The sequence below is a fragment of the Canis lupus genome, chromosome 17 (assembly GCF_011100685.1).
Source record: "Canis lupus familiaris isolate Mischka breed German Shepherd chromosome 17, alternate assembly UU_Cfam_GSD_1.0, whole genome shotgun sequence".
NCBI classification, from domain to species: domain Eukaryota; kingdom Metazoa; phylum Chordata; class Mammalia; order Carnivora; family Canidae; genus Canis; species Canis lupus.
In genome coordinates, this window is record NC_049238.1 from 21,161,894 (window position 1) to 21,187,206 (window position 25,313).

Below are 25,313 nucleotides of genomic sequence, written 5' to 3' on the forward strand. Positions count from 1 at the left end.
AGAAGTGCGGTTTAAGTACATCTACTCCAGTCTAGTCCCTCATTTTGTAGATGGAAACTAGCTCAAAGACGTTAAGAAAAAGGCCAAATCAGAAATGCAGAGTTGCCAAAAGACCAAGACGGACACAGAGGCAGATTGTTAGCTTGTATTTATCAAAACTCACCTAAGAAAAAATCCATAAAGGTTCAGACTCCTTTTTTTTTTAAAGATTTTATTTATTTATTCATGAGAGACACATAGAGAGAGGCAGAGACATAGGGAGAGGGAGAGGGAGAAGCAGCCTCCTCACAGGGAGCCTGATGTGGGACTCAATCCCAGAACTCCAGGATCACACCCTGAGCCAAAGGCAGACACTCAACCTCTGAGCCTCTCAGGAGTCCGGAGGTTTGGACTCCTTGCACAGGTCTAAACTCAGGTAAGGATTGAAACAAATCAGAGTCAAACCAATGGTGGCCCTAGGACCTGTTCACTGAATGCAGTTAGGAAATCCCAGTAGAAAGGAAAAAACAAAAGCTTCCCTTTAGACCTACACTGTGTAGGCCCATTGGCAACACAAGCACTTGGTTATATGAAAACAAAGAGAGAAAGGATCTATCAGAAGCACAGAGCATGAAGCTCACTGATGAGGTCCAGGTGGATGTGCACATCATATGATCTCCTAAGGAAGCACACACCCACCACAGCTGAAGCCTGAGACCCCATCCCCATCTCTAGGAAGACAAATCACCAGGTGCTTGATGGTCTAGGCAGAGGATCAGGAACCCCTGTCATGGTCCTCGACATTCTGGCTGGCACGGAATTCTCCTGGGGACATGTCTGTAGCTTTTACCAGATTCTCAAAGAGCTCCATGACTGTAACAAGTTGCAGAAGGACCGCAAGGATGGCAATCAACTGCCTCAGAGAGGTGAGGTGGAGCTGGGGAGCACCTGGCCCATGGAAGATACATGTGGGAGCCTAGCTGTAGCTGTGCAAGTGGAATCACCTTGAGGAAGAAGCAATGAAACATGGAAGTCCACAAGAAGGTGAAGCTACCAAGAGGCATAGAAACAGCCTTTAGTTTTCTCTGCATACATGGCCTCTACAGATATCATGAGTCTACACAGTTTATTGGTGTCCATAATCCCCAATGGCCAAATGGGTGCTGAAGCCACAGTTCCTCTAAAGGTGTTCACAAACCCTGGTTGGCAATATAGATCCTTGAGCTTCGGTTGTCGCATCCAAGAGAAAAGACAAGTATTAGTCCTGTCTAAGGGAAGGAATTGGAACTGAGATCTCTGTATCACCAACTGGGAGCCCTCCAAGGTCCCACTGCAGTGGACACATCTCAGTGAAAGGGTCGTTTAGAAAAATATCCAAACCTCCAGACATGGAGTATGATGGTAAACATCCCAATGAAAGTAATTGCGAAGCTGGATAAAAATAGAAAGTACCTTTTCAAATGCATTGAGTTGGTAAGAAAGTAAGAAATTATGAGTACGGTAATTCTGAGGAGGCAATGAGATTGAGGTCAGCTTTTGCCTTAAGAGTGTCTGTCAAACCAAACCCCAGGTGAATCTGCATTATCAATCTGAATGCCTAGTGCAATAGAGGAGCCCCGAGATAAGCCCTGGACCCACCCAGGGTGAGGAGACTAATAGGAGATTCCCTACATAAAGTTGGAATTCAAACAGCCCGACTCAATCATAAGGGTGAACAAAAAAGTAAATGTGCCACAAAGAAGGGCAGCATAAACCTTGCCTATTTTGACTTCAAAGCTGGGTGGAGAGGGCAGCCCGGGTGGCTCAGCAGTTTAGCGCTGCCTTCAGCCCAGGGCGTGATCCTGGAGACCTGGGATCAAGTCCCACGTCGGGCTCCCTGCATGGAGCCTGCTTCTCCCTCTGCCTGTGTCTCTGCCTCTCTCTCTCTGTGTGTGTCTCTTCTCTATGAATACATAAATAAAATCTTTTAAAAAAAGTAGTTATATGCAATTTTTAGGAAATGAACCTACAAAGTATAGACACAGGTTGAAAGCAAATGGATGGTAGAAGTATATATAAAGCAATTTAAAAAAAAAGCAATAATAGACAAAAGAAAGCTAGTAGGGTTTTATTGACATTAGACTAGATTTTTTTAGACTAGATTTTAATGTGAAAGGCATTATTATAGATAAAAGAATGTCAGTTAAAATTCATAAAAATTTAATCCCCTGGGAGGATATCATAGTTCTGAACTTGTATATGTCTAATAACATAGCCTCGAAACATCTAAAATAAAAACTGACATAACACTACACACCTATTAGCATGTCCAAAATCCAGGACACTGACAATACCAAATGCTGGCGAGGATGTGAAGCAGCAGGAACTCTCATTCATTGCTGATGGGAATGCAAAATGGCACAACCACTTTGGAAGACTTTTAGGCAGTTTCGTATAAAACTAAACATATTCTTACCATACAGTCTAGCAAATCCACCAATTGCACCCCTTCATATATACTGAAAGGGGCTGAAGAATTATGTCCACACAAAAACCTTCACATAGATGTTTATAGCAGCTTTCTTCATAATTGCTAAAATTTGAAAGCAACCAAGATGTACTTCAATAGGTGGATGGAGAAATAAACTGTGGTATATCCAGACAATGGAATATTAGTGCTAAAAAGAAATGAGCTATCAAGCCACAAAAAGACCTGGAAGAATTTAAGTGACTATTACTAAGTGAAAGAAGCCAATCTGAAAAGGCAATACACTGTATGATCCTAACTATATGACATTCTTAAAAAGGCAAAACTATGGAGACAGTCAAAATGTTGGTGGTTGCTAAGGGTTGAGGTGAAAAAGATGAAGAGGTGGAGCATAGAAGATTTTAGGGCAGTGAAACTACTCTCTATGATACTATAATGATGGATTATACATTTGTCTAAACCCACAGAATGTATAAGAATGAACCATGTCATAAACTATGGACTTTGAGTGATGATGTGTCAGTGTGGGTTCATCCAGTCATCCAGTCATAATGAATGTACGCTGATCTGGGATGTTGATAATGGGGGAGGTGTGTATGGGGGTAGAGTGTGCAAAAGAGATATAGGAAATATCTGTACCTCCTTCTTAATTTTGTTGTGAACCTAAAGCTGCTCTAAAAAATAGAATCTTAAAAAAAAAAAAACAGCAGAACTACAAGGAGAAAAGTCGAATCTGCCATCATGGGAGGAGAATTTATCATACCTCATTCAGTATTTGAAAGATAAGCAGACTAAAAATTAGTAAGAATGTAGAGGGTTGAATAAAATATTTAATATGCCTGAGCTAATGAGCAAATGGGAGACTACTGCTTCAATCTCTTAGCAAATACATGTTCTTCTTAATGCATGTGGAATATTTATAAAAACTGGCAAGTAGTAGGCCAGAGCATATGGCTCAGTACATATCAGAGAATCTGTCTCACACCATATTATATGACTAACATATAATTACATTAGAAGCCAATAACAAAAATGGTCTCAAAAAATCTCACATATATGGAAATTTAAAAGGCACACTTACATGTGGATTACAGAAGAAAATCATAATGGAAACTGTTAAATACTTAGAATTGGATACTGGGAAAATATACTGGGAAAAATACTGGGAAAATATACATGAAAATAAGACAGGTAGGTGCCCCTGGGTGGCTCAGTTGGTTAAACATCTGTCTTTGGCTCAGGTCATGATCTCAGAGTCCTGGGATTGAGCCCCGCATCAGCCTCTCTGCTCAGTGGGGAGCCTGTTTCTCCCTCTGCCTGTCTCTCCTACTCATGTTCTCTCTCTCTCTCTCTCTCTCCTTCTCTCTCTCTCAAATAAACAAGTAAAAAATAAAAATAGAAAGAAAAGAAACAAGATAGGTAGCCAGAGCAGTATCAGAGGGAAAGTGGGTTGTTAAAAGCATATATTAGGTAAAAGTTCACGAGTTAAGTTTCCAATTCAATAAGCTAGTAAAATAGAATAAGCTTAAAGAAATGAAAAATAAAAGATGGCAGAAATTAAGAATGTGATAGAGAAGAACAATAAAGTTAGAGACTGGTGTTGCTTTAAAAAGGGACTAATAGGGGATCCCTGGGTGGCTCAGTGGTTTAGCGCCTGCCTTTGGCCCAGGGTGCGATCCTGGAGTCCCAGGATCTAGTCCCGCGTCGGGCTCCTGGCATGGAGTCTGCCTCTCCCTCTGCCTCTGCCTGTGTCTCTGCCTGTGTCTCTGCCTCTTTCTATATATAATAAATAAATAAATAAATAAATAAATAAATAAATCTTTAAAAAATAAAAAATAAAAAGGACTAATAAAATAGGGGTGCCTGGGTGGCTCAGTCAGTTAAGCGTCTGCCTTTGGTTCAGGTAACGATCCCAGGGTCCTGGGATCGAGTCCCACATCAGGCTTCCTGCTCGACAGGGAGTCTGCTTTTCCCTCTACCCTTCCCTGCTGATTGTGCTCTCTCAAATAAATAAATAAAACAACAACAAAAAAATACTGATAAATAGACAAGCCTCTGACAACTTGCATTAAGAACAGAGAGAAAAGGCACAAGTAAACAACATTAACAATGAGCATGGGGATATAACTACAGAAATAGCAGAAATTAGAATCTTAGAGGTTAGAGCTAATTTCCTAGAAAAACCTAATAGCAAGACTGATGGAGAAAGAAATAGCAAATCTTAATAGTCCTATAACCATTAAAGAAATTGAATCAGTGAGGATTAACCTATATTGTTTGAGGGACTACAAACTCGAAATGTTTCTAGAAAGCAGCCTGTGCACCGATTGCCATGAAACTCTGACCCAACAATACCAACCTGAGGATTACATAGGGAGGAGCTCAAATGGGAAAAAAATTATAAAGATACTTATAACCATGTTATACGTATTAGTCAAAGAAACATAACCTGAATGTCTAACATTTAGGCAATGGCTAAGCAAATCACATTGTATGAGGGAGCAATTAGAAATAAGTCTTGCAGAACACCTGGGTGGCTCAGTCAGTTGGGCTCTTGGTTTCTACCAGGTCACAGTCTCGGGGTCTGGAATCGGTCTCCCACACCAATCCCACCCCCTATGTCAGGCTCTGCATTCATCAGGGAGTCTGCTTCTTTTTCTTTCCCTCTGCCCCTCCCTGCTCTCTCTCTTTTTCAAATCAATACTTTTAAAAAAATGATAAATATTGCAAAAAATAGATTTGAATATATCTATTCAAAGGTTAGATAGGTTTTAGGGGTGCCTGGATAGCTCAGTTAGGTGTCAGCCTTCGGCTCAAGTCATGATCTCAGGGGCCTGGGATTGAGCCCCATGTCAGGCTTCCTGCTCAGCAGGGAGGCTGCTTCTCTTTCTCCCTCTGTCTCTCCCCCTGCTTGTGCTCTCTCTTTCTCTCTCTGTCAAATAAATAAAATCTTTAAAAGTAATTTTAAAAAAGCTTTAAACTTCTGTATTATGAAAGACACCATAAGTATAACAGGACAGGTGGGATAAAGGACTGGAGGAATGCAAGTAGGTTTCAAAACTACTCGGGTTCTCTCCACAGCGGGGAGCTCACTGCAGCCTACCCCAACAAGGGGTCAAAGACAGAAATCTCGAGAGAGATTCAGTCAGAGGGGGACTGACTGAGTGTAAAGGCTGCAAGGCTGCAAGGCTGCAGACATCTGTGCCTAAGCCAGGAGGATTAGGAAGAAGGTCTTGCCCACAGGGGGCTTGAGTGTTCAGGAAGTAATGGACTGGGGGATCCCTGGGTGGCGCAGCGGTTTGGCGCCTGCCTTTGGCCCAGGGCGCGATCCTGGAGGCCTGGGATCGAGTCCCGCATCGGGCTCCCGGTGCATGGAGCCTGCTTCTCCCTCTGCCTGTGTCTCTGTCTCTTTCTCTCTCTCTCTGTGACTATCATAAATAATTAAAAAAAAAAAAAAAGGAAGTAATGGCTGAAGGAGGGTATGGGTTCATGGGTCAGAGGGCGCTGGTTCTTTACGTCCAGGGTGCTGCTGGGGTTTTCGGGGGTGGTGGTGGCAGGGTTCAGCTGAGGGTTTTAGACTCTAAGGTGGAAGAAGAGGCATATAATTGCTGAGAGGGCCAGCTGGCCAGAAGAGGCCAGACGGAGAACGCCAGAAAGAACAGACCCTGGGACTGATGCCACAGGGGGTAGCATGGCAGCACCAGATGTCAAAGACCTATGTTGACAAAGACCAGAAGGTGAGCATCCATAGGGAAGGCAAGTATAGATGTAAGTTTGTAGAATGAAGATAATACTATCAAGCACCTACTATGTGTGAGGAACTATCTTATAAGTGAGATGATAAAACAAAGTAGAATTACTTATCCTTGTAGTTCCTTAAAGCTTGCAAACATAAAACAAAGGAAAGATACAAATGTTAGATAATGATTGGGAGAAAGAGAAACACAGACTTCCTAAGGATGAGGTGGCACAGCCCAAAGGTGAAGGGTAGGTCCAGGCCCGAAGCCCCAGGCCACCTGAATCCAAACTCCAGCTCTGAAACGCAGTAGCTGTGGGACTTCTGTGCTTCAGGTTCTCCATCTGCAACCTAAGGCAGACGAGAGCATCTCTCATGGGGTGTGGGGTTCGATTTTACACATCCTACACATTCTGCACAGTGCCTGGTCATCCAATAATGCCTTTTTTCCCTCTGGAAATTTTCCTGGATTCCTCTGCAGTGGCTTCACACATACCCACCCTCCTGGTCTCCCCACTGGATACCCTCAGATTGTTTTCTGCACTGCCACCCCATCTGTTCACTGCCAGGACCTGCGCCTGCTGGAGGGACTGGAGTAATTTAAATCCCTCAGAGCTGCCAAAACCTATTATCTGGGCTTCATGTGTGATCATGCACTAGCAGGTGCCTTTTAAAAGAGGACTCTCTGGTAGTAGCAATTCAGGCATAAAGGGGAAGCACCCCTCAGATCCCACTAATCCACTCATTAGGCCAAATGTGCTGGTTTGCAAAACAGGTCTACAAATTGGTTGACACTTCTTTCCACAAAGGACCAAGTCCAATTTGCCTTTCCATGTATGCGATCTGGACTTAGCCACTCACTTCTAATGAATAGCTGAAATACAGCTACACGACTTCCAGGCGTATGTCATAAAAGGTGACATAGCTTATACCTGGCTCTGCTTCTCTCTTATCTCCCCACAGGCCGATATGCACCTCTGGAGCCCTGAGCCACCATGGAAGAAGTCTGGAAGGAGAAAGAATTTCAAGACTGCACGCTCATGAACAAATCCATGTTATTGTTTCCAGCCACTAAGTTTTAAGATGGTTGTTGTCTTAGTAATCAGAACTGTGTGTGACTGGGCAGTAGTCACATGGAGCCCACCTCTCAGAGGGGTTCTTGGCTTAGTGTAATGCTCTGCTGTCACCATCTTGAAATTCTTTCTCCTTTTTTTCTTAATTAAGTAGGCTCCACGCACAGTGTGGGGCTTGAACTCATGACCCTGACATTGAGAGTCTCATGTTCTACTGACTGAGCCAGCCAAGCACCCCATCATCTTGAAATTCTTTTTTTTTAATATTTTATTTATTTATTCATGAGAGACAGGCAGAGACACAGGCAGAGAGAGGAGAAGCAGGCTCCCTGCAGGGAGCCCGATGTGGGACTCGATCCTAGGACCCCAGGATCACGCCCTGGGTCAAAGGCAGATGCTCAACCACTGAGCCACCCAGGCATCCCGAAATTCTTTTTTTTTTTAAAGATTTTATTTATTTATTCATGAGAGACACAGAGGGAGAGAGAGAGAGAGAGAGAGAGAGAGAGAGAGAGGCAGAGACACATGCAGAGAGAAAAGCAGGCTCCATGCAGGGAGCCCAACGTGGGACTTGATCCCGGGACTCCAGAATCATACCCTGGGCCGAAGGCAGCGCTGAACCGCTGAGCCACCCAAGGACTCCACCATCTTGAAATTCTTAATCTTGTTCTTGCCCAAGGCCCTGAAAGCATGTATCTGATCCTGAACCCTGCCTACATGAATTACCATTATTCTCCTCTTGGTCCTATGCATCCATCACATGTATACAACTATAAAGTATGTATAGTGGACAGAGAACAGAGCTTTGGGACCAGCCCCACCACAGGCTGTTAATTGGGTAAGTTAATTATCCTCATTGAACTTCAGTTACTTTATCCACACAATGAGATAATAACAGAACTCACCTCACACAATTACAATGGATAGTAAATACATAATGAATTCCCTCTTGCACAAATTAATGTAGTAGCATCTTTCTTGTCCTTGCCTCTGGTAGCTTCTCCATTCAAGGAACCCTTCAGGGGTGCCTGGGTAGCTCAGTTGGTTAAGCATCTGGCTCTTGGTTTTGGATCAGGTCATGATCTTGGGGTGGTGAGATTGAGCCCCGTGTCCTGAGCATGAAGACTGTTTGAGATTCTCTCTCTCCTTTTCCCTCTGCTCCTCCCTTTGCTCTCTCTCTCTCTTTCTCAAATAAATAAATCTTAAAAAAAAAAAAAAACTCTCCGTCCCCACATTAATCTTCCTTAGCTAGAATGCCACTGCCACAAAATCTTCAATGGCTCCCAATTTCTATTACAATCCAGAGTCCTCAGCTGGGCATTCAAGGCCTTGTATAATCAGCTATGAAGTTACCATTTTATATTCATCTTCCGGGGCTCCATTACATTAACACTTGGCTTCAAACAGAAGGGTTACTGGAGTCTCCCAACATACTTCTGACTTTCACTTTTCAGGGCTCTTGCCCAAGCTGATTTACCCTCTACCTGGAATACCCTGGGCCCTCCTGACAACCTGAGCACTCTGGTTACAGTTCATGTCACAAGCTTAAATAACTGTATGTGGACTATTAATGCCATCTAAATAATATTCTCTTAAGTTATGCTTCTAACTGTCCTTTTTGGTACAGGCGATCCACCTCTACTGTTTAAAAAAAGTCAAGCTTAAAGGCACCTCGAGTAATGTGTAATGAGGTTGGTGTAATGTGATTTGTTCACCCTTAAGACATTTCTCAGCATTTACAAAAGTTTTTGTAAGCAGCAGAAATAAAGCCATTATGAACCACTTCCTAATCATCTCCTATAACTGTAATGCCCACAAATGTAATTTATCCTCAGACCACCTGAAAGCCACAAGTCATAGTTAACAGTTATGATGTAATTCATAGTTATTCACATCCTTCACAACACACTCACATTCATACACTCACATTTGCAGTGACTCTCAGGCCTTGGATTGCTTCAAGCCAGTGCACCAGCACATGGGAAGAGGGCCCTCCTGGCATGAGACCTCTGATTAAATCCTGCCTCCCAGTCCTGAAAGTGTGATCCGGGTGGGTGTCTCACTCTCTCTGGGCCTGGGGTAACAGTATCTGTCTTGTAAGGGCCTGGGGAAGATGCAATGGGATCATGCAGGTTGAATGACGGGCATTTGAGTATTTCCAGAGAATCTAGGATGCAGCAGAGGCCTTTGATCTTGGGTAGTTTCCTGTCCAGTGCAAAACTTTCTTCCACAGCATCAATGGCCATTCCGGCTTGCTTAACTCTCCAGGCCAGGAGTCTAGCACCTCATAGGGCATCCACTCCATTTCTGGCTGAGTCTAACTGTCCAAAAATTATTTTGAACCAAATCCTATCCCTCTGGTGGCCCCCTCTGGCTCCCAAGACACCATCTCCCCCCCCACCCCCCCCCCAAAAAAAAAGGAAAAGAGAGCTTCTACAGCCAAAAAGTTCCCACCCCTGAGAGCTGGTCTCCACCCTGCCACTTCCAGCTGGGCGATAACCTGGGGCCCCTCCCAGCCCCCCTTTTCTTCATCTGCCAAATGAGGATGAAACTCCTGCCGGCCCCCAACCTCCCTCCCAGGATGTCAGAGCGACAAAGGAGCCACTGGAGGGAAAGGCGGGTGGGCAATTGTGAGCCCCCCTCACCACACCTGGGAGCTCAGGATTCTCTCCGGCCCCTCCCTCTACCTGGTCTCCAGGGGAACCTCCTCCCGCCGCAGGGGGGCACGCAGAGGGCCTGCCTCCGCAGCCCGGGGGCCCGGGGGCCGGGAGGGCGCCCCCGCCCCGCCGTCCCGCCCCGAGACCCGCGCGTCCCCGGCCCGCCGCCCGCCCAGCCCGGTGCCCGGCCGCCCCGGGGCGGAGCGCGGACCCACCTGCGGCGGCGCGGCGAGGGCTGGGGTCTGGCTTCGCGGCGGCTGAGGCTGTGCGCTGGCCGCGCCTCGGCCCGCCGCCGCCGCCGGGTCCTCCCCCCCGCGGGCCGCTCCACGTGGCCGCTCCACGTCGCCCTCCGGCCGGCCGCCGCCCTGGCCCGGGCAGAGTCCGCAGCGCCAGCGGGCGCGGGCAGGGCCGCCGCCTTCCGCAGCCCCGGCGGCCGTCCTCCCCGCGGTCCCGGTCCCGGCGCGGGGGTGAGCGTGCGTGCGTGTGTGTGTGTGTGTGTGTGTGTGTGTGTGTGTGTGTCTCGGGGAGAGACAGACACAGACATAGGCACAGAGACCGGCGGGCAGATGGTGACGCTGGTGTGTATGAGAAGCATGTCCAGCGGTGGTGACGCTGCCGGTGCCGCTGCCTGCGGGCCCCCAGATGTGCAGGACAAGACAAGGCTAACTCACTGTGATGGTGACTGGGGTGGCTGTGGCTGTCCTGTGAGGCACTTGTGACAGTAGGCGTATGGGACCCTGTATCCAGAGCGACAAGATGGCCTTGAGAGGGTATGGCCAGTGTGTGAATGACTGTCCGGGTGTGTGACAGGAGAGGATAACGAGTGGCACACGTGTCAGGGTATCTGGTGGACCTCTTCCTGAGTCGTCTGTGATGCTCAAGGCACAGTGGTGACTGCCGGCTTCCAGGGAAGGTGTCCTTGTGTGTGGCTCTGACCGCGGGCGGCACTGAGAAGTGGCTCCCTATGAGGCACGGTTGGGAAGGGGGCTGGGGAAAGGATCATCTTAAGGGAGATGGTGGGGATCCTTTGCTAGCACAGAGGGTAGCTTTGCTGTCAAAATGGAGCTCATCTACTTTTGTTACAATGTAATGTTTTTTGTTATGGATGCTTCAGACTACATCCTCACCCACTGGCCCAAGGTCTTAGCTCTTTAAAGGAATAACTTATCTCTCCAGAATCTTCAACTTCTCCCTCTCCATCAGCTCCTTCCCATCAGCATCTATCACAACAAACAGACTTTCATCAAGGTCACCCTGTCTTCCTTCCTATGGTAGACACTGCTGGATTCTGTCTTTTGGAATTATGGTTTCTACTGGTTTCGGCAACACCATTCTTTCTCTTGGCATTTCTTCTTCATTTTTGTTATGTGTCAGAGTTCCTTCCATCACTATCTGTTATGGTTGGGATTGAACCCCTCAAAAATTATATGTTGCCATCCTAATCCCCAATACCTCAGAATGTGACTTGATGTGGAAATAGGGTTGTTGCAGGTATAATTAGTGAAAATGAGGCCATGTTGGTCCACTCCACTCCGGTATGACTGGTGTCCGTACACACACACAGCATGCGAAGATGCAGGCAGAGATTGGAATGAAGCTTCTACATGCCAAGGAATGCCAAAGATTGCCCATAAGCTACGGAAGCTAGAGAAGAGGCATGGAACAGATGCTTCCTCACAGCTGTCAAAAGGAACCGATCTTTCTCAACTCTGGACTTCCAGCCTCCAGAAATGTAAGACAATAAAACTTCTGTTGTTTAAGACAGCCAGCACGTAGTACTTGGTTATGGCAGTACTGCAAACTAATATATCATTTAAATGCTGGTGACTACGAAATCTCAAATTCCAATCTCCAAGCTCCAGACCACTTAAGGAATTGACATCCTCTAATTTGTGCCTAGATTTATATTTATAAAGGTGACTGAGTGATGACATGGAGAGGCCAATACCATTGAAAGAAAATTTTAATGTTACAGTTCCCCTAGAAATAAGAGACACAGCTCACTACATAGGATGACAGGGGGAAGCCCAAGGTAGTGGGCAGAAAGGAACAAGGGGGTAGGGGTGGGCAGCACCTTGGTGGCTTAGTGGTTGAGTGTCTGCCTTTGGCTCAAGGCATGATCCTGGGTCCTGGGATCATGTCTCACTTTGGGGTCCCCAAAGGGAGCCTGCTTCTCCCTCTGCCTATGTCTCTGCCTCTCCCACTGTGTCTCTCATGAATAAATACATAAAATCATTGCAAAAAAAGAAAGGAACAAGGAGGAAAGGCATAGGCCACAACCTTTATTAAGTGCAAAAGCTAAGTCAAGGCAAGGTAGACAGTTTAGGATTGGCTAGTTTGAGTCATTCAGGCAGACTTTGGGACATAGGGACTGTTCCTAGTTATCTGATACCTGACCTGGGTTGATTTAGGACAGGGGAAATACTGGTTTGTTGAGTGAGAATTAGATAAAGGAGCGGCTCAGAGTATGGCCTCTGGACTGCAAATGAGATGTCAACTTTGGCCGTTAGTTTGGCCCCGTGATTAATGGATGTCAAATAGACAAATACATAATCTAAGAAGACAAATTAGGACACCTACTAGCACGCTAACCTCTATGCAGCTAAGTCAGAACATATCCTCCTCCTCCTCAAACCTTCCTCTTCCCCAGTTCCCTTATCCCAGGAACTGGCACTGCCATGCATCCCTGAGTCATATAGTCAGAAACCTGGGAGGCCTTCACGACTTCTCCTTCTCCTCTGACATCCAACCTACCACCAAGTCCTATCAATCTTGCCTCCGATCTTAAAGATCTTCACTCCTCTTTAGAACTTCCTCTAGTCTAGGCAGCGTCTGCCATACCAAAGTTCTCTTAAAGGCCTAACTGGCCTGTTTCCATTCTCATCCTCCTCCAATCCATTCTCCATACTGCCTGAATGATTCTTCTGAAATACAATTCTGGCCACGTTGCCCACTCTTTCTTAAAACGCTTTGGTGGCTTTCCTCCACTCCTAGTTTAAATTCTAACTTCCTTTATGTAGCTGCTCACAGCCTGATTCTTGACCATCTCATATGCTCCAGACACAACAGATTTCTTTTGGTTCCTTTAAGAAGCCTCTTATAGGGATGCCTGGGTGGCTCAGCAGTTGAGCGTCTGCCTTCGGCTCAGGTTGTGATCCTGGGATCCTGGGATCGAGACCCACATCGGGCTCCTGCATGGAGCCTGCTTCTCCCTCTGCCTGTGTCTCTGCCTCTGTGTATGTGCTCTCATGAATACATAAGTAAAATCTTAAAAAAAAAAAAAAAAAGCCTCTTATATCCAGGCTTTTGCTTATGCCGTTTCTGCTCCTGGAACTATTCTCTCCCTACCTCTCCATGGCCTGGGAAACTTCTACTCCTTTTTTTATTTCACCTTAAATGTATCATCATCTAACATCTGGGTACACTTTCTCTGACCCAGGGAATTTGGGCACCCTCCTCAGTGCTCCCACTGCAGCTGTACTTCCCTTACCTAGCCCCATGCCCTATGGCAGGGATTCGACCCTGACTATATGTTGGGATCTTCCAGAGAACTGTTTTATTGACACCTAGGCTTCTCTGCCAGACCAACTATGGTGGGGGGGTGTGTGTGAGGCCTGGGCCCTGGGAGTTTTTAAAACTCCAGATGATTCTAATCTTCAACCGAGTTTGAGAACCACTGCTCTCTATTCGATTACATATTTGTTTCCACATTCCAGTGATGACAGGGAACAGCATCCCCCGGGTATCCCAAGTGCCTGGTACAAAGTGGGTGATGAGTACACATGTTGTACTTGACAGGGATGATATGGAACAGGGCAGGATGACACTGTGTGAGTGACTCTAACCTGTGTTGATTTTTAAGAAGATTTTATTTATTTACTAATGAGAGACAGAGAGGCAGGGACATGGAGAAGCAGGCTCCCTTCGGGCAGCCTGATGCAGGACTTGATCCCAGGACCCCGGGATCACGACCTAAGGTGAAGGCAGTCGCTCAACCACTGAACCACCCAGGTGCCCCGGCGTGTGTGACTCTGTGTGGACTGCTGCCCTGTGTGGCTGCGTCCCGTGAGCCAGTGGCTGGGTAGCTGGGGCCGGCGCAGGCCGCCGCCGAGGCCGCGCGGCCGGGCAGGGCTCGAGAGGGGCGCGGAGGCACCTCCCACCAAGATGGCGGCTGCGGGGGAGGCCGCCAGCCCTTGCAGGGGGCGGCACCGCCGGTGACCGCGAGGCGGAAGCAGGAGGCGCGCGGGCGCGCGACCCGGGCGGCGACGGGCGCGGTGGCCATTTGCAGGTGACTCGGCTCGGCTCTGCGTCCGGCGGGGTCCGGGCAGCGGCCCTCGCCACGCCCGCCGCGGCGGTGGGCGGGGCCCGGACCAGGCCCGCACAGACGGTCCAATGGCGTGTGACCCGCGGGGCCAGGCGCTGGGGCCAGTCACGAACTTGGGAGTCGGGACCCAGCCGCCCAGGATGCCGAGCTCCTCCCAGAGCCCTCCGAATGTCACCTGGACAGAGCCCTTCTCTCTGCTTTTAGTCCTTGGCGCCACCCTCTACTTGGGCTATTACTGGAGATGTGTGCCCCAGGTGGGTGCGGGTTCAGAGCTCTGGCCGGCGGGTTTAGGATGCTCCGGGCTGGTGACTTCAGCTGGTGACTGGTCCTTGCTCGAGCCCTTTGTGGGAGGCAGCACGATTGGGCGTCCTGCAGCAGGTTTAATTTGATGCCCCTATTCCACCACCAGCCCTGCCGCGTGCTCCAGCAGGGTTCTGCTTTGCTATGATCATCTAACGGAGAGTCGGTTCTTGCCTGCCTAGATTCTCTGCATCCCATATGCTCCCCAGTTGGGGAGCCAGTTGGGCCTTTCAGGCACCGGAGGGCTGTTGGTCCCTATGATGTGGGACCAAACATTTGGGGAAGCGCTGGGTGGAAGGCATCCTGAGATGTCAGGGAGAGGCTTTCCTCTTCTAAGAAGGCAGTCTAGCCCAGTTTCTCACTAGCTTCACTGAATAAAGGAACCAGGGACCTGTGTGGTTCTGGGTAATTCCCACCACCCCATCGGCTTAGTAGGGTCTTGCTTCTCTTAAAGCCTGGTGGAGGTTCTCTGCCCAGCTCAGGACTAATGGAAAACCCTGTTGGTCATTCTACCCTGTTTTAATTTCTAGGCTCTCCATGTAAATACGGCACAATGGGAAAGTCTGAAGAGGTTGATTTTGATGACCTTGGGAAATTTTCTCTGAAATTTAGATAAAATACATAATTTACATATCCAGAAAAATCTACATCTCTTAACCTTCATTAGACTGTTCTAGATAACTGAGTCCAATAGAAAACCTATTGATCCAAACCCTTAAAAAAAAGATCTATGGGGAATTTAAATGTTACCTAGACTTTTCTCTATTTTCAGAGCTTTCTACATTCACATTAAGTTGGCCTTACTGAAACAAATGATCCAAACCTCATAGTACCCTATAAATCTTACCTTCTATGCCTGATTTTGAAAGTTGGTCATTTCAGACCAGAGCTGTCCTTAACTAAACATTTTCATTTGCTTGCAACCAGCCACAAAGAAGTCAAGTATGCCCCTTCTTTATACTCCAAACCCTTCGTTGACTTCCAAAATTATGGTTAAAATGCAGGAAAAGTGCATTCTGAAAGTCCTGAGGAGTTTGGATTGCCTAAAATGGTAATAGACTAGTATGGATTCATCTAGAGAGACCAGTGGCATATTACTAATTCTCAAGAATGAGTCAAGAAACTCCTTACTAGAGCTAAAATGAAATTAATCTGTGACCTAATTTGTTCTACACTGCTAAGCTGTTTGATCAAGGATTCCATAAACTGGTAACAACTCAAAATCCTGGCAATATAGTACAGTGACAGAGTACAAGCTACAGTCAGACCTGGGTTTGAATCCCACCTCTGCCACTTGACACCTCTTGCTGTCTTTGGCAAGCTTCATGACCTTGATAACTTATTCAATATTCAAACCTGTTCCCACAGGGGATCTCATGATCTATGTCAAAAAGCTGTTGTGAAAGAAAATCACAGGGGTAGCCCCGGTGGCGCAGCGGTTTAGCGCCACCTGCAGCCCAGGGCGTGATCCTGGAGACCCTGGATCCAGTCCCATGTCAGGCTCTGTGCATGGAGCCTGCTTCTCCCTCTGCCTGTGTCTCTGCCTCTCTCTCTCTCTCTGTCTCTATGAATAAATAAATAAAATATTAAAAAAAAAGAAAAGAAAGAAAGAAAATCACAGGATATAATCATGTAAAGTGCTTAGCACAATGCTTGAAACATGAGCCCTCAACAAATTTTACCTACTAATATTGGTGGTAACAGCATAATTGGGAATTCTGCTCTGCCTCTTGCTTGCTGTGTGACTTTGGACAAACAACTTAATCTGAGCCATAGTTTCTTCATTTATAAAATATCCTATTTCATAAGGCTGGGCTAAGCCTCGTACCTGCACACAGCACACAATGAATCACAAGCCTCATCATTCCAGGGTTTAAGGAGCAGGGTATGAGTCACATCTTACAACAGTTGCACTATCAACTTAGCCTCTCTAGTTCATAATTTACCTAGTCTTTTTTGAGTACTGAGACTGCAGAAGACATAGGAATCTTGTAGCCAGATTCCTTAGGACCTGCAACAGAAATGCAATTTCTATTTCTTGAGCCTGAGGCCTTTTAGCTTTCTACAGCATACCCCTCTTTCATAAACCTATGTGGCTGGGCCCTCTCATTCACTTGTGCATCCAGAAGAACCAAGCAGAGGGGCTGAAAGTCAGGGCCAACCCCCCACTGACGTGTCTGTCCCTGCCATTCTATCTCTGCCACCTTCCCTTTGGCTGGCATGAAAGAAAAATCCGTTCCCATTGGGACTATTCCTCCTTTGGAATATGCTCTAACAACAGGGGTCCCATGAATAAGAAAATGAGGACCTGTGGTAGAGGACTTTCAGCAGTGAGCGCGTGATAGGGAATGAGAATATGTGGCAATACGTGGTGCTAAAACCAGGAGCCAGCATGGCCACAGCTAGTCTTAGGAAAATGCCAGTGTGGATCATTCAACTGCAGGGCAAAAGTCACAGAATGAATGGGGGAGCTATACTTCAACCTTTGACCAGGATGCCAACCCTTTCTACTTGGGAGTCAGCTGGTAGCTGCTCTTTCCAATTATCTCCTCTTTCCAAAATGGGTTTAGGGCATGGATAGGCTGAGCAGGAGTTGGCACTGGTCAGCTGCTACTGAGTCTGTTCAGAGTCAGGCTGGGGAGGTAGCACTCCGAACTGTTGTTCCTCAGGGCTCTAGCTGGACTACATTCACAGAAGTGACCTGGCCATTCCGACCAAGGTTTGCTAGATTTCTTACCACCAGAGGCTGGCCTCCAGAGAGGGGTCACTCTGGCATCGGGTGCCTCACTGGCCGTGCAAACACCAGGGGAGTGAGGCTGACTGTGTTGTGGTTGCAGAAGCCTCAGCTGGTGACTGGGTCCTGGTTTCTGGCCTTCCTGGAGCAACACTGTCCAGTCACTCTGGAGATGTTCTACCCTACGCTGTGGTGTTTTGAGGGGCGGCTACAAACCATCTTCCGAGTCTTAGTGCAGCCTCAGCCTCCAGTCGCTTACTGGAGGTAAGAAGGGACTGGGGGATAAACATGAGGTTGCAACTACAGGGGAATCCTGTGTATCTCTTTTAAATTGAAGGTAATTTTTGCCCCATCTATCCTGGTGTTTTGGGAATAACAATGAGAGTGGCTGTATGAAAGGGCTATTTAATTGCTCAACCATGAGGTAATATTTAATCTTTTATGTCCATTATACTTTGTTATGATCTTTTAATTTTTTATTTACTTACTTTAGAGAAAGCACAAGCACGGGAAGGGGCAGAGGGAGAAGCAGGCTCCCTGCTCAGCAGGCTTGGGGCTCGACCTGGGGCTTGGGGCTCAATCCCAGGACCCTGGGATCATGACTTGACCCAAAGGCAGACATTTAACCGATTTGAGTCACCCAGGTGCCCCACATTTCATTATGGTCTTAATGTCTTGCATAATGTATAACCTCAAACGATGCCAGTGGGAAGGTCTGGGAGTTGTGGGGGAAGAGAGGTAAACTTTTTGAAGTACATAGTGTCCCTAAATAGTATCTTTGTGTGCCCTTTTCTCCAAAACCACAGTGAAGTCCTCCAAACCCCAGACGGAGGCCAGTTCCTGCTAGACTGGGCTTGCCAGCACGACAGGAGTCAGGGCCCTGACCCTACTACCCAGCCCATTGTATTACTGCTTCCTGGTATCACAGGCAGTAGCCAGGACTCCTATATCTTGCAACTAGTTAACCAAGCTCTGAGGGATGGCTATAGGTAAGAAGGGGCCAAGTCCAGAGGAAGTGGGTGGTGTCTGAGAACTTGTAATGGGAAGGTCAATGAAGACCCTGATACCTGTGGGGAGAAGGCACTCTATGAAGGGCACCTTCTGACTGGGGTCTTTCTGAAGGCTACCAGAAAGGGAGCGGGATTTCTAGGGAGGGTTTCGCTGAGATGTACCTGTGTGTGCCACAGAGCTGTTGTATTTAATAACCGGGGCTGCCGTGGGGAAGAACTGCTGGTGAGTACCCTCCTTCCTCATCATAGCCCTTCACCCCACTCCCTTAGCAGATCCTTGGTCCTGGGGCTCTACCTACCTATCTTTCTTCCATGTCCCTTCCATCACTTGAACCCTTCCATCTTTCTGCCTTCTGGCCAGGGCCCTCCTCCCTACCCAATGATCTGGTTTGCCTCAGACCCACAGGGCCTTTTCTGCTGGCAATACTGAAGATCTGGAGATAGTTGTGAAACACATAAAGCACCACTACCCCCGAGCTCCACTGTTGGCCGTGGGCATCTCTCTTGGAGGGTAAAGTTTGCCTGGGCTTGACCTGAAGGCCCAGTCTTGTTTTCTCCTCCATGTCTTCTCCCCTCTCTTCTGTCCCCACTCACTAATGCAAACCCCTCTTTCATGGCCCCTGGTCCATCCTTCAGGATACTAGTGCTGAATCACCTGGCACGAACAGGGCAGGCTTCTGGGCTAGTGGCGGCACTGACTCTATCTGCATGCTGGGATTCCTCTGAGACCACTCGCTCCCTGGAGACCCCACTCAACTCACTGCTCTTCAATCAGCGCCTCACTACTGAGCTCTGCCACATTGTGAACCGGTAGGGTTTGGCAAGTGGGAAGAGGCAGCAGACAGGGTGGGATGGCAGACATACCAGGTTCTCCCAATGCTCAGGTCAGTTCTCTATCTGGGTTTGCTCACTCATGAGATAAGACAGGGTCAGGTCCAGGAGAGTCAAACCTCTATGAACTCTTTTGCAGAAATAGAAAGGTGATGGAAAAGGTGGTGAACGTAGACTTCGTGCTACAGGTATAGTCTTTTAACCACTACCCCATGCCCAAAAATGTTCAAGATCTTCTTACTGCCTATCCTCATCCTAGCCTACCCCACTCTCTACCACGGGCAGGCCCGCACAATCCGCCAGTTCGATGAGCGCTACACAACTGTGGCCTTTGGATACCAAGACTGTGTTACCTACTACCAAACAGCAAGCCCAAGAACCAAGGTAGATGCCATCCAGACACCTGTGCTCTGTCTCAATGCAGCTGATGACCCCTTCTCCCCAGTCCATGGTGAGCACCCTGAATCTGGATGCTTTATAGGCCCTGGGGAAAACGTGCCATGAGGTACAAGTGGAGAGAGCCTGGGCTCTCAGGAAAGGTCAGGGTTCCTGACCTCCTCTCCAACCTCTCCCCAAGCCCTTCCGCTACAGGCTGCCCAACACTCTCCCCATGTGGCACTGCTTATCACAGCCCGGGGTGGCCACATTGGCTTCCTGGAAGGGCTGTTCCCCTGGCAACACTGCTACATGAACCGTCTCTTGCATCAGTATGCCAAAGCCATCTTCCAGCATCCAGTGGAGCTGCTCAAACTCAGGGATCTCTCATGCTCTGAGGGAGGCAAGAGCTAACAGGAGTACCAATGGGGTCTTAATTCCGTCTTCACTTATTTATTAAATATCAACTTTTCCTGAAGAATGGGCTGAGGTTCATTTTCCCTTTCCTCAAAGCTAGAGTAGACCATCCAGGAACTTCTCGTATATGTAGCCTAGCTGGTTCAGAGTTACCAGCTGGACCCAGAGATTATTGCTTGAGTCTTCCTTTTGCTCCTTCCTTCCCAGATTGCAAGTCCTAGGCCAGAGCTTGCCCCAGCAAACACCAGGGGCTCATGTAAAGTACAAGTGATGGACAGCAGTACCTCTGGGTTCTTGGGCATCTTCATATGTTTCTGGAGAAAGGACAAGCTCTGGAGCCTCTGTTAGAGGGAAGGATGCAGGGAGTGTGGTCTGGGCTTCAGACACCACTGTCCTGGGTCAATCCATGGATGAAGAATGAATGGTTCCCAGGATTCAGAGTCACACAGGGCCATAGCCAAGTTTTCAGTGGGCAGGGCAGGCAGTGCCCATCGGTATCATCAGAAGCAACCCCAACTGGGGACCCAGGTGGAGTAAGCAATGGGGTCCAGACCTCCACTCTGGTCTAGAAGGTGGCAGTGTCCAGGCTCCTCATTCCCTAGGAGCAGAAAGGCTAAAGAAAACCTGGAAAGACACTCTGAAGCAGCAGGATGGTCATAACAATAAGCCCGACACAGAGCAGGAGCAGCAACCACACAGGAACACTCCCTGCAGGAGGGTAAGGAAAGAAGTCAGTAAGTAAAGGGGCTTCACAACCCTAAGAACAGGACTACTCAAGAAGGGGGCAGATGGCTGCAAACAAGCAGCCCATTCTCCAGGAGCAAGTTTTGCTGCAGCTAGAGGTAGGGTGGTACCCCCCCACTCCAAAGACTCACTCCGTGAGGGCAGCAGATGCAACTGGCAACGACTATCCACAGCTACAGAGAACAGGGCAGTTTCATGGAACCCAAGGAGTTCGGGACCACGACCCTTCTCAGGTAGAAAGGCCACATCCGTCACGACAATGCCATGAGCTTCCCTCACATAGTAGAGGCACTGGAGACAGAAGAACTAATGAGGGAAGGCCCAGCTGGAAACATTCCTTCTGGAAAACATGCTCCCTATCCTCAGATGGCTTTCCCTCTATGAGTTGGGTCTCCTTCCTGCTTAGATTGAAGCAGGCCTACAGTCCCCACCCCAAAGAGCCCTCAGGGCCATGACCACCTCTACCCATTACCTGGAGAGAGAAAGCTATGTAGATGGCAACAGAGCCGGTGACTGTGCCCAGGCCTAGGAAGGTGCCTGATTCACTGCAACAAACAATAAAGTGTTCACTGTTCTGGAGGCCTGTGCGGCAACATTCACGAAGAGTGGTCTTCAGAGCCTCAGACCAGACACCTTCCCGAGCTCCCCCAGGCACCCCGCAACCGGTCAAGCCACCACTGTCTCACACCTGACACTAAGGCAGGAGATGACTTCATGACCACAGGACTTGGTGCGAAGGGGCAAGAAGGTGGAGCCATCCCAGGCTGTGAGGTAGCAGGGTGGGGGCTGGCGCAGACGCTTGTGGGGAATCTGTACCGTGAAGAGTCGCAGCCTGGTAGGTTGGTCTGGAACGTGCCCAAACCTGGGGGCCGGGGGAGAAGCTGTTCAGTTCCCAGGGCCAGCCCAGCCCTTCCCAGAGGTTTGTGCCCTCCTATCCCCTGCCAAGCCACCAAGGCTACAATCCTTCCCAGCTTCCCCCCAGTCTTTTTCCACTCCCCCACCACATCTAGGCTGTGCCTCTTTTAGCTACCCTCTGGGGTCTCACACCTGCAGGCCTGGTAGCGGTAAGGCGTGTTAGAAAAGGTGGGTCCATTCTCTTGCCAGTGCAGCTGTGTCACCAGCTGATCCTTCTGCCACACGGAGGCCTTAAGGTCCCAGCCCACAGTTACCAACTAGTCAGGAATCAAGATTCCAAGGATGGACAGTTAGGGGATCCACTTATGGGACAAGCAGCATAATCCCCTACTTTCTCCACCTTCTCACTTCCTCACCTTGCCATCAGGCCCCAAAGCCAGGTCCTCAATCTCTCCTTCGTGGGCTCTGAACTCCAGAACTTTCTCTAGGCTGGGTACCTGCAGCCAAACCATCACCATGGTTACCCCAGGTATCTGGTAAGAGTGCAAGCATCCCCTACCCCTCCTTTTTTCTGCCACTCAGTGCAGGCTTTGCTCACATTGTTTCCCAGAACCCATGTTTAGTTTCTCACAATTCTGGCCTTGCTGGTACCAACCACTGATTCCCTAATCCCCGAAACCACACCTTCCAGATACGAACGTAGCCATCTGTCCCTCCAGTGGCAAGCAGTGTGTTATCGTGGTTGAAGCATACAACTTTCTGAAACGGATCAGGGCTGAAGTCTGTCTGCACGGCTTTCAAATTCTCTACGCTCAGCTCTATCCCCTCCTGGTGGGTTTCAGCTCCAGGCTTCTTCTCTACTGGGGCTGCCCCCTTCCTCTGTCGAGGCCCCTGCTCCTTGGAACCTGCAATAAAAAGAGCCTGCCAGGTTCCAGGCTCCTATAGTAAGTAGTACCGACCCCTTCCCTAGTAGTGAACATCCAGCTTCTTGCCTGCTACCATAACCCACTTCCAGCCCCACTTTTTTAGAAACCAAAGTAAATGACCTTATGCATTCAATCCTTTCCCCAAAGCTAATGAGGGAGCTTCTCACCTGCCTTCTCTACCTTGGTTTTGCCCTTCTGCTGGTGGGTCTGGAAGCGCAGGAGCTGACAGTGGGCATCCTGCCCTGCAGCAAGGATGTTACCAGCCAGAGCCAAGTTCATGGTAGCCCGTGTCTCTGTGTCATGGGAGTGTAGCAAGGAGGCACTAAGGCGCCCATTAATCTGCTCTAGCTGTAGAAAGTGCTGTGGAAGAGGGAACCAGGATGAACAAAGTTCAGGGCTGCCCGGAGAGCACCTCAAGTTTGCCAAGGGCGAGCTTACATCCTATAGTCTAACGCCCTACCCCTTTGGTTACCGCACTTTCTACTTTAAAAAGTTTTTTTTCCAGCCTGCTTGCTGCTTTCCCTTTTTTTCTTTCAAACCGCACAAATTTGTACAGCAGGCAGGGTGGGGATTAATACCTCCAGTTTACAAAATAACAGAGTGACCCTCAGAGGAGTGAGGAAACCTAGCCTAAAGGCAAAAGGCAGCACTCTTGCCGCTGCTGGAGAGCAGCGGGACAAGTCTTTGCGGCCTCCCCAGAAAAGATCAGGAGATGGCCCCTGGAGCTGCTCCTGAGGTTCAGGTGAACCCTAAGTTCCTGCTTAAGCGGCGCTGTGTACTGTTTTTAGTCTAACTTTGGAGTTCCTGGTAAGTTCTCAGCTGAAATTCGCGCTAGGCGCCGGAAAATCCCGGGCCTTCCCACCCGGGAGGGGCAAGGTCTGAAGCTCGAGGCGCGGCCATCCCCGAGACCACCTACCACCATCGCCCATGGCGTGACCCGGCCCCCGTGACCCTGAGCTCTCACCACGCCATTCTTTATGCCCGTCTTGGCAGCGCCTCCTCCTCCTGCAGCAATGAGCAGCCCCGTGCTGGGGTCGACCTGAAGCGCGTACAACGGGAACGGGGCCCGGTACAGCTCTGGCGCCCGGCGCCGGCCCATCCTGATCGCCACGCGCTTCACTCTAAGCACCGCGGCACCAGGGACATGCCGCGCCCGGCTTTCGACCACTGTCCCGGCCGCTATTTAACCTGGTCCGGTGGCCGCCAGGAGGATCCCCAGCTCCTCTCCCACACCCCTCGGAGTTGCCAAAACTCCAACCCAGAGACTTGCCAAAACGACACTCGGGGATCAGTCTCTCCGCCCCCCCAACCAGCCAGTTCGGGCTGTCGCGCAGTGCGCACGCGCGCCTAGCCCGCGCTCTCCGTGCGCAGGCGCAGGGCCGCCGATACGCGTCAGCACTAGCGGGCCGCTGTTGGAGCGCCCGCCCCAGGATTCCGTCCCCCTTGTGACGTCAGCCCCCGCCATGTTTGCGCGGGGAGGAGCGGCATACGCCGCCTCCAAGGGGCGGGGCTCGGGCCTTCCGCGGGAGGCGAAGGAAGGGAGCTAATGACAACGAAGGGAGGCTGATGAACCTTTAAGTGAAGAAATCCGTGGGGGCTCTTGGCTGGCTCATTTGGTAGAGCATGTCACTCTTGAGCCCAGGATTAGAGATTTGAGCCTCAGGTTGGATGACTTAAAAATAAAAATCTTAAAAAAAAAGAATCCTTGGTTAAGGGCTGCGACACACCTTGGAAATCCAACATTTAGGAACATGAACTGTGTCTTTTCCCTTTTAATGGAGGCAGTGTGGACTTCAAAACTGGCTTCAAATCCTCAATCCACTGATTGCTAGTTTGAGGAGGCCTCTATTTACATAGCAAAACATCTATGGTCTGTGGTTGGCAGATGTGAGACTGGGCCAGTCTTGCAGCTCTGCACACTGCCCTTGCACTCAGGGGTTTGGGAGTGGAGGCTGCTCCCTGCCGACACCCTCAGAGGGAGGCAGCTTGGCTCCCAGGCAGGGCAAGTGTCTTTTCTGCCTGGCATTCCCACTTTCCTGAGGGAAACCCTTGGGTTTCTGATCTTCAACATGAAGACTCTTAAAGTTTCTCTGCAAGTGTACTCTAGGAATGTCCATTCCTTCAAGGAGACCCCTCCTGCTGCATCCCCGGCTGCCTGAGTCAGCATGCTTATTAACCTAAAGTGCGCTGGGAGGAAGGGGCCCAGTGGCTTCGTCTTTGGGGATGCCATCATCTGTCCTACCAAACTGAATCAACTGTGTGAAGGGCCTCACAGAGCCCTCGGCACAGCTCAGGTGCTCAGGCCTTATGGATCCCACACCCTCCTCAGGTATGTGGCACCTACTGTCCTGGCCACTCTGTTCCCTTTGACTCTCCCCCTCCCCTTGCTTAGTTGTGGCCTCTTGTGGGTTCAGCTACCCACAGAACCAGTGTCTGCTCAGCAGGACACTATGTTGTAGGATTTCTTCCTGTTCTTGATCACACCGCTTAGAAGAATGAAGAGTGGTGGGCAGCAAAGTTTATTGAGCAATAGTACAGAGCTCCCAAAGAAGGAGGGGACCCGAGAGGGTTGCCATTTTGGTGTTTAAATCTAGGGGTTTTTAAAGGCTCTTTGGTGTGGGCTGTTTTTTTAAATATTTTTTTTTAATTTTTATTTATTTATGATAGTCACACACATAGAGAGAGAGAGAGAGAGAGGCAGAGACACAGGCAGAGGGAGAAGCAGGCTCCATGCACCGGGAGCCCGGCGTAGGATTCGATCCTGGGTCTCCAGGATCGCGCCCTGGGCCAAAGGCAGGTGCTAAACCGCTGCACCACCCAGGGATCCCGCTGTGGGCTGTTTTAATCTGATTAACCTTTCAAGTGCCTGTCACCCAATAAGTTTT

General features: G+C 49.0%; 2 protein-coding genes and 2 long non-coding RNA genes across 8 annotated transcripts in view; 2 read left to right on the plus strand and 2 right to left on the minus strand.

Moving 5' to 3' along the window:
• Positions 1 to 10,207, minus strand: LOC119877156. Its single transcript, XR_005372250.1, has 3 exons — positions 10,128 to 10,207; positions 9,183 to 9,359; positions 1 to 1,921 (listed from the first exon to the last, which is right to left on the minus strand). It is a non-coding gene; the product is annotated as an uncharacterized LOC119877156 (long non-coding RNA).
• Positions 9,179 to 19,964, plus strand: ABHD1 (abhydrolase domain containing 1). Of its 5 annotated transcripts, none has more exons than XM_038561043.1 (10): positions 9,179 to 9,305; positions 11,477 to 11,644; positions 17,374 to 17,534; positions 18,077 to 18,259; positions 18,458 to 18,503; positions 18,679 to 18,791; positions 18,917 to 19,090; positions 19,251 to 19,299; positions 19,397 to 19,562; positions 19,689 to 19,964. In XM_038561043.1, the coding sequence occupies exons 2-10, from the start codon at positions 11,570 to 11,572 to the stop codon at positions 19,898 to 19,900; spliced, it is 1,179 nt and encodes a 392-aa protein (XP_038416971.1). In that variant the 5' UTR covers positions 9,179 to 9,305; positions 11,477 to 11,569; the 3' UTR covers positions 19,901 to 19,964. The 5 variants fall into 5 exon arrangements, with proteins under 5 accessions (XP_038416971.1, XP_038416972.1, XP_038416973.1 ...); XM_038561044.1 differs by lacking the exon at positions 9,179 to 9,305 and adding an exon at positions 10,312 to 10,379; XM_038561045.1 differs by lacking the exon at positions 9,179 to 9,305 and adding an exon at positions 10,494 to 10,682.
• Positions 19,915 to 23,785, minus strand: PREB (prolactin regulatory element binding). The gene is made up of 9 exons (XM_038561047.1): positions 23,393 to 23,785; positions 22,596 to 22,788; positions 22,187 to 22,407; positions 21,919 to 21,999; positions 21,695 to 21,819; positions 21,336 to 21,509; positions 21,120 to 21,192; positions 20,779 to 20,938; positions 19,915 to 20,611 (listed from the first exon to the last, which is right to left on the minus strand). Exons 1-9 carry the CDS (start codon positions 23,525 to 23,527, stop codon positions 20,517 to 20,519), a joined length of 1,257 nt encoding a protein of 418 aa, XP_038416975.1. The 5' UTR covers positions 23,528 to 23,785; the 3' UTR covers positions 19,915 to 20,516.
• Positions 20,447 to 25,313, plus strand: part of LOC111090551 — a 14,889-nt gene continuing 10,022 nt past the window's right edge. Inside the window, exon 1 of the long non-coding RNA XR_005372251.1 lies at positions 20,447 to 24,757. This is a non-coding gene — a long non-coding RNA (uncharacterized LOC111090551). The remainder of the gene's footprint in view (positions 24,758 to 25,313) is intronic.

Coding starts and splice junctions, on each gene's coding strand:
- ABHD1 (XM_038561042.1), top strand. CDS start 14,305: ATGGCGTGTGACCCGCGGGGCCAGGCGCTGGGGCCAGTCACGAACTTG. Junction 18,260..18,457: donor GCTCTGAGGGATGGCTATAG/GTAAGAAGGGGC, acceptor TGTGTGCCACAG/AGCTGTTGTATTTAATAACC. Junction 18,504..18,678: donor GCCGTGGGGAAGAACTGCTG/GTGAGTACCCTC, acceptor GGTTTGCCTCAG/ACCCACAGGGCCTTTTCTGC.
- PREB (XM_038561047.1), bottom strand. CDS start 23,527: ATGGGCCGGCGCCGGGCGCCAGAGCTGTACCGGGCCCCGTTCCCGTTG. Junction 21,193..21,335: donor ATCTCCTGCCTTAGTGTCAG/GTGTGAGACAGT, acceptor TGTTTGTTGCAG/TGAATCAGGCACCTTCCTAG. Junction 20,612..20,778: donor GCATCTGCTGCCCTCACGGA/GTGAGTCTTTGG, acceptor ACCCTCCTGCAG/GGAGTGTTCCTGTGTGGTTG.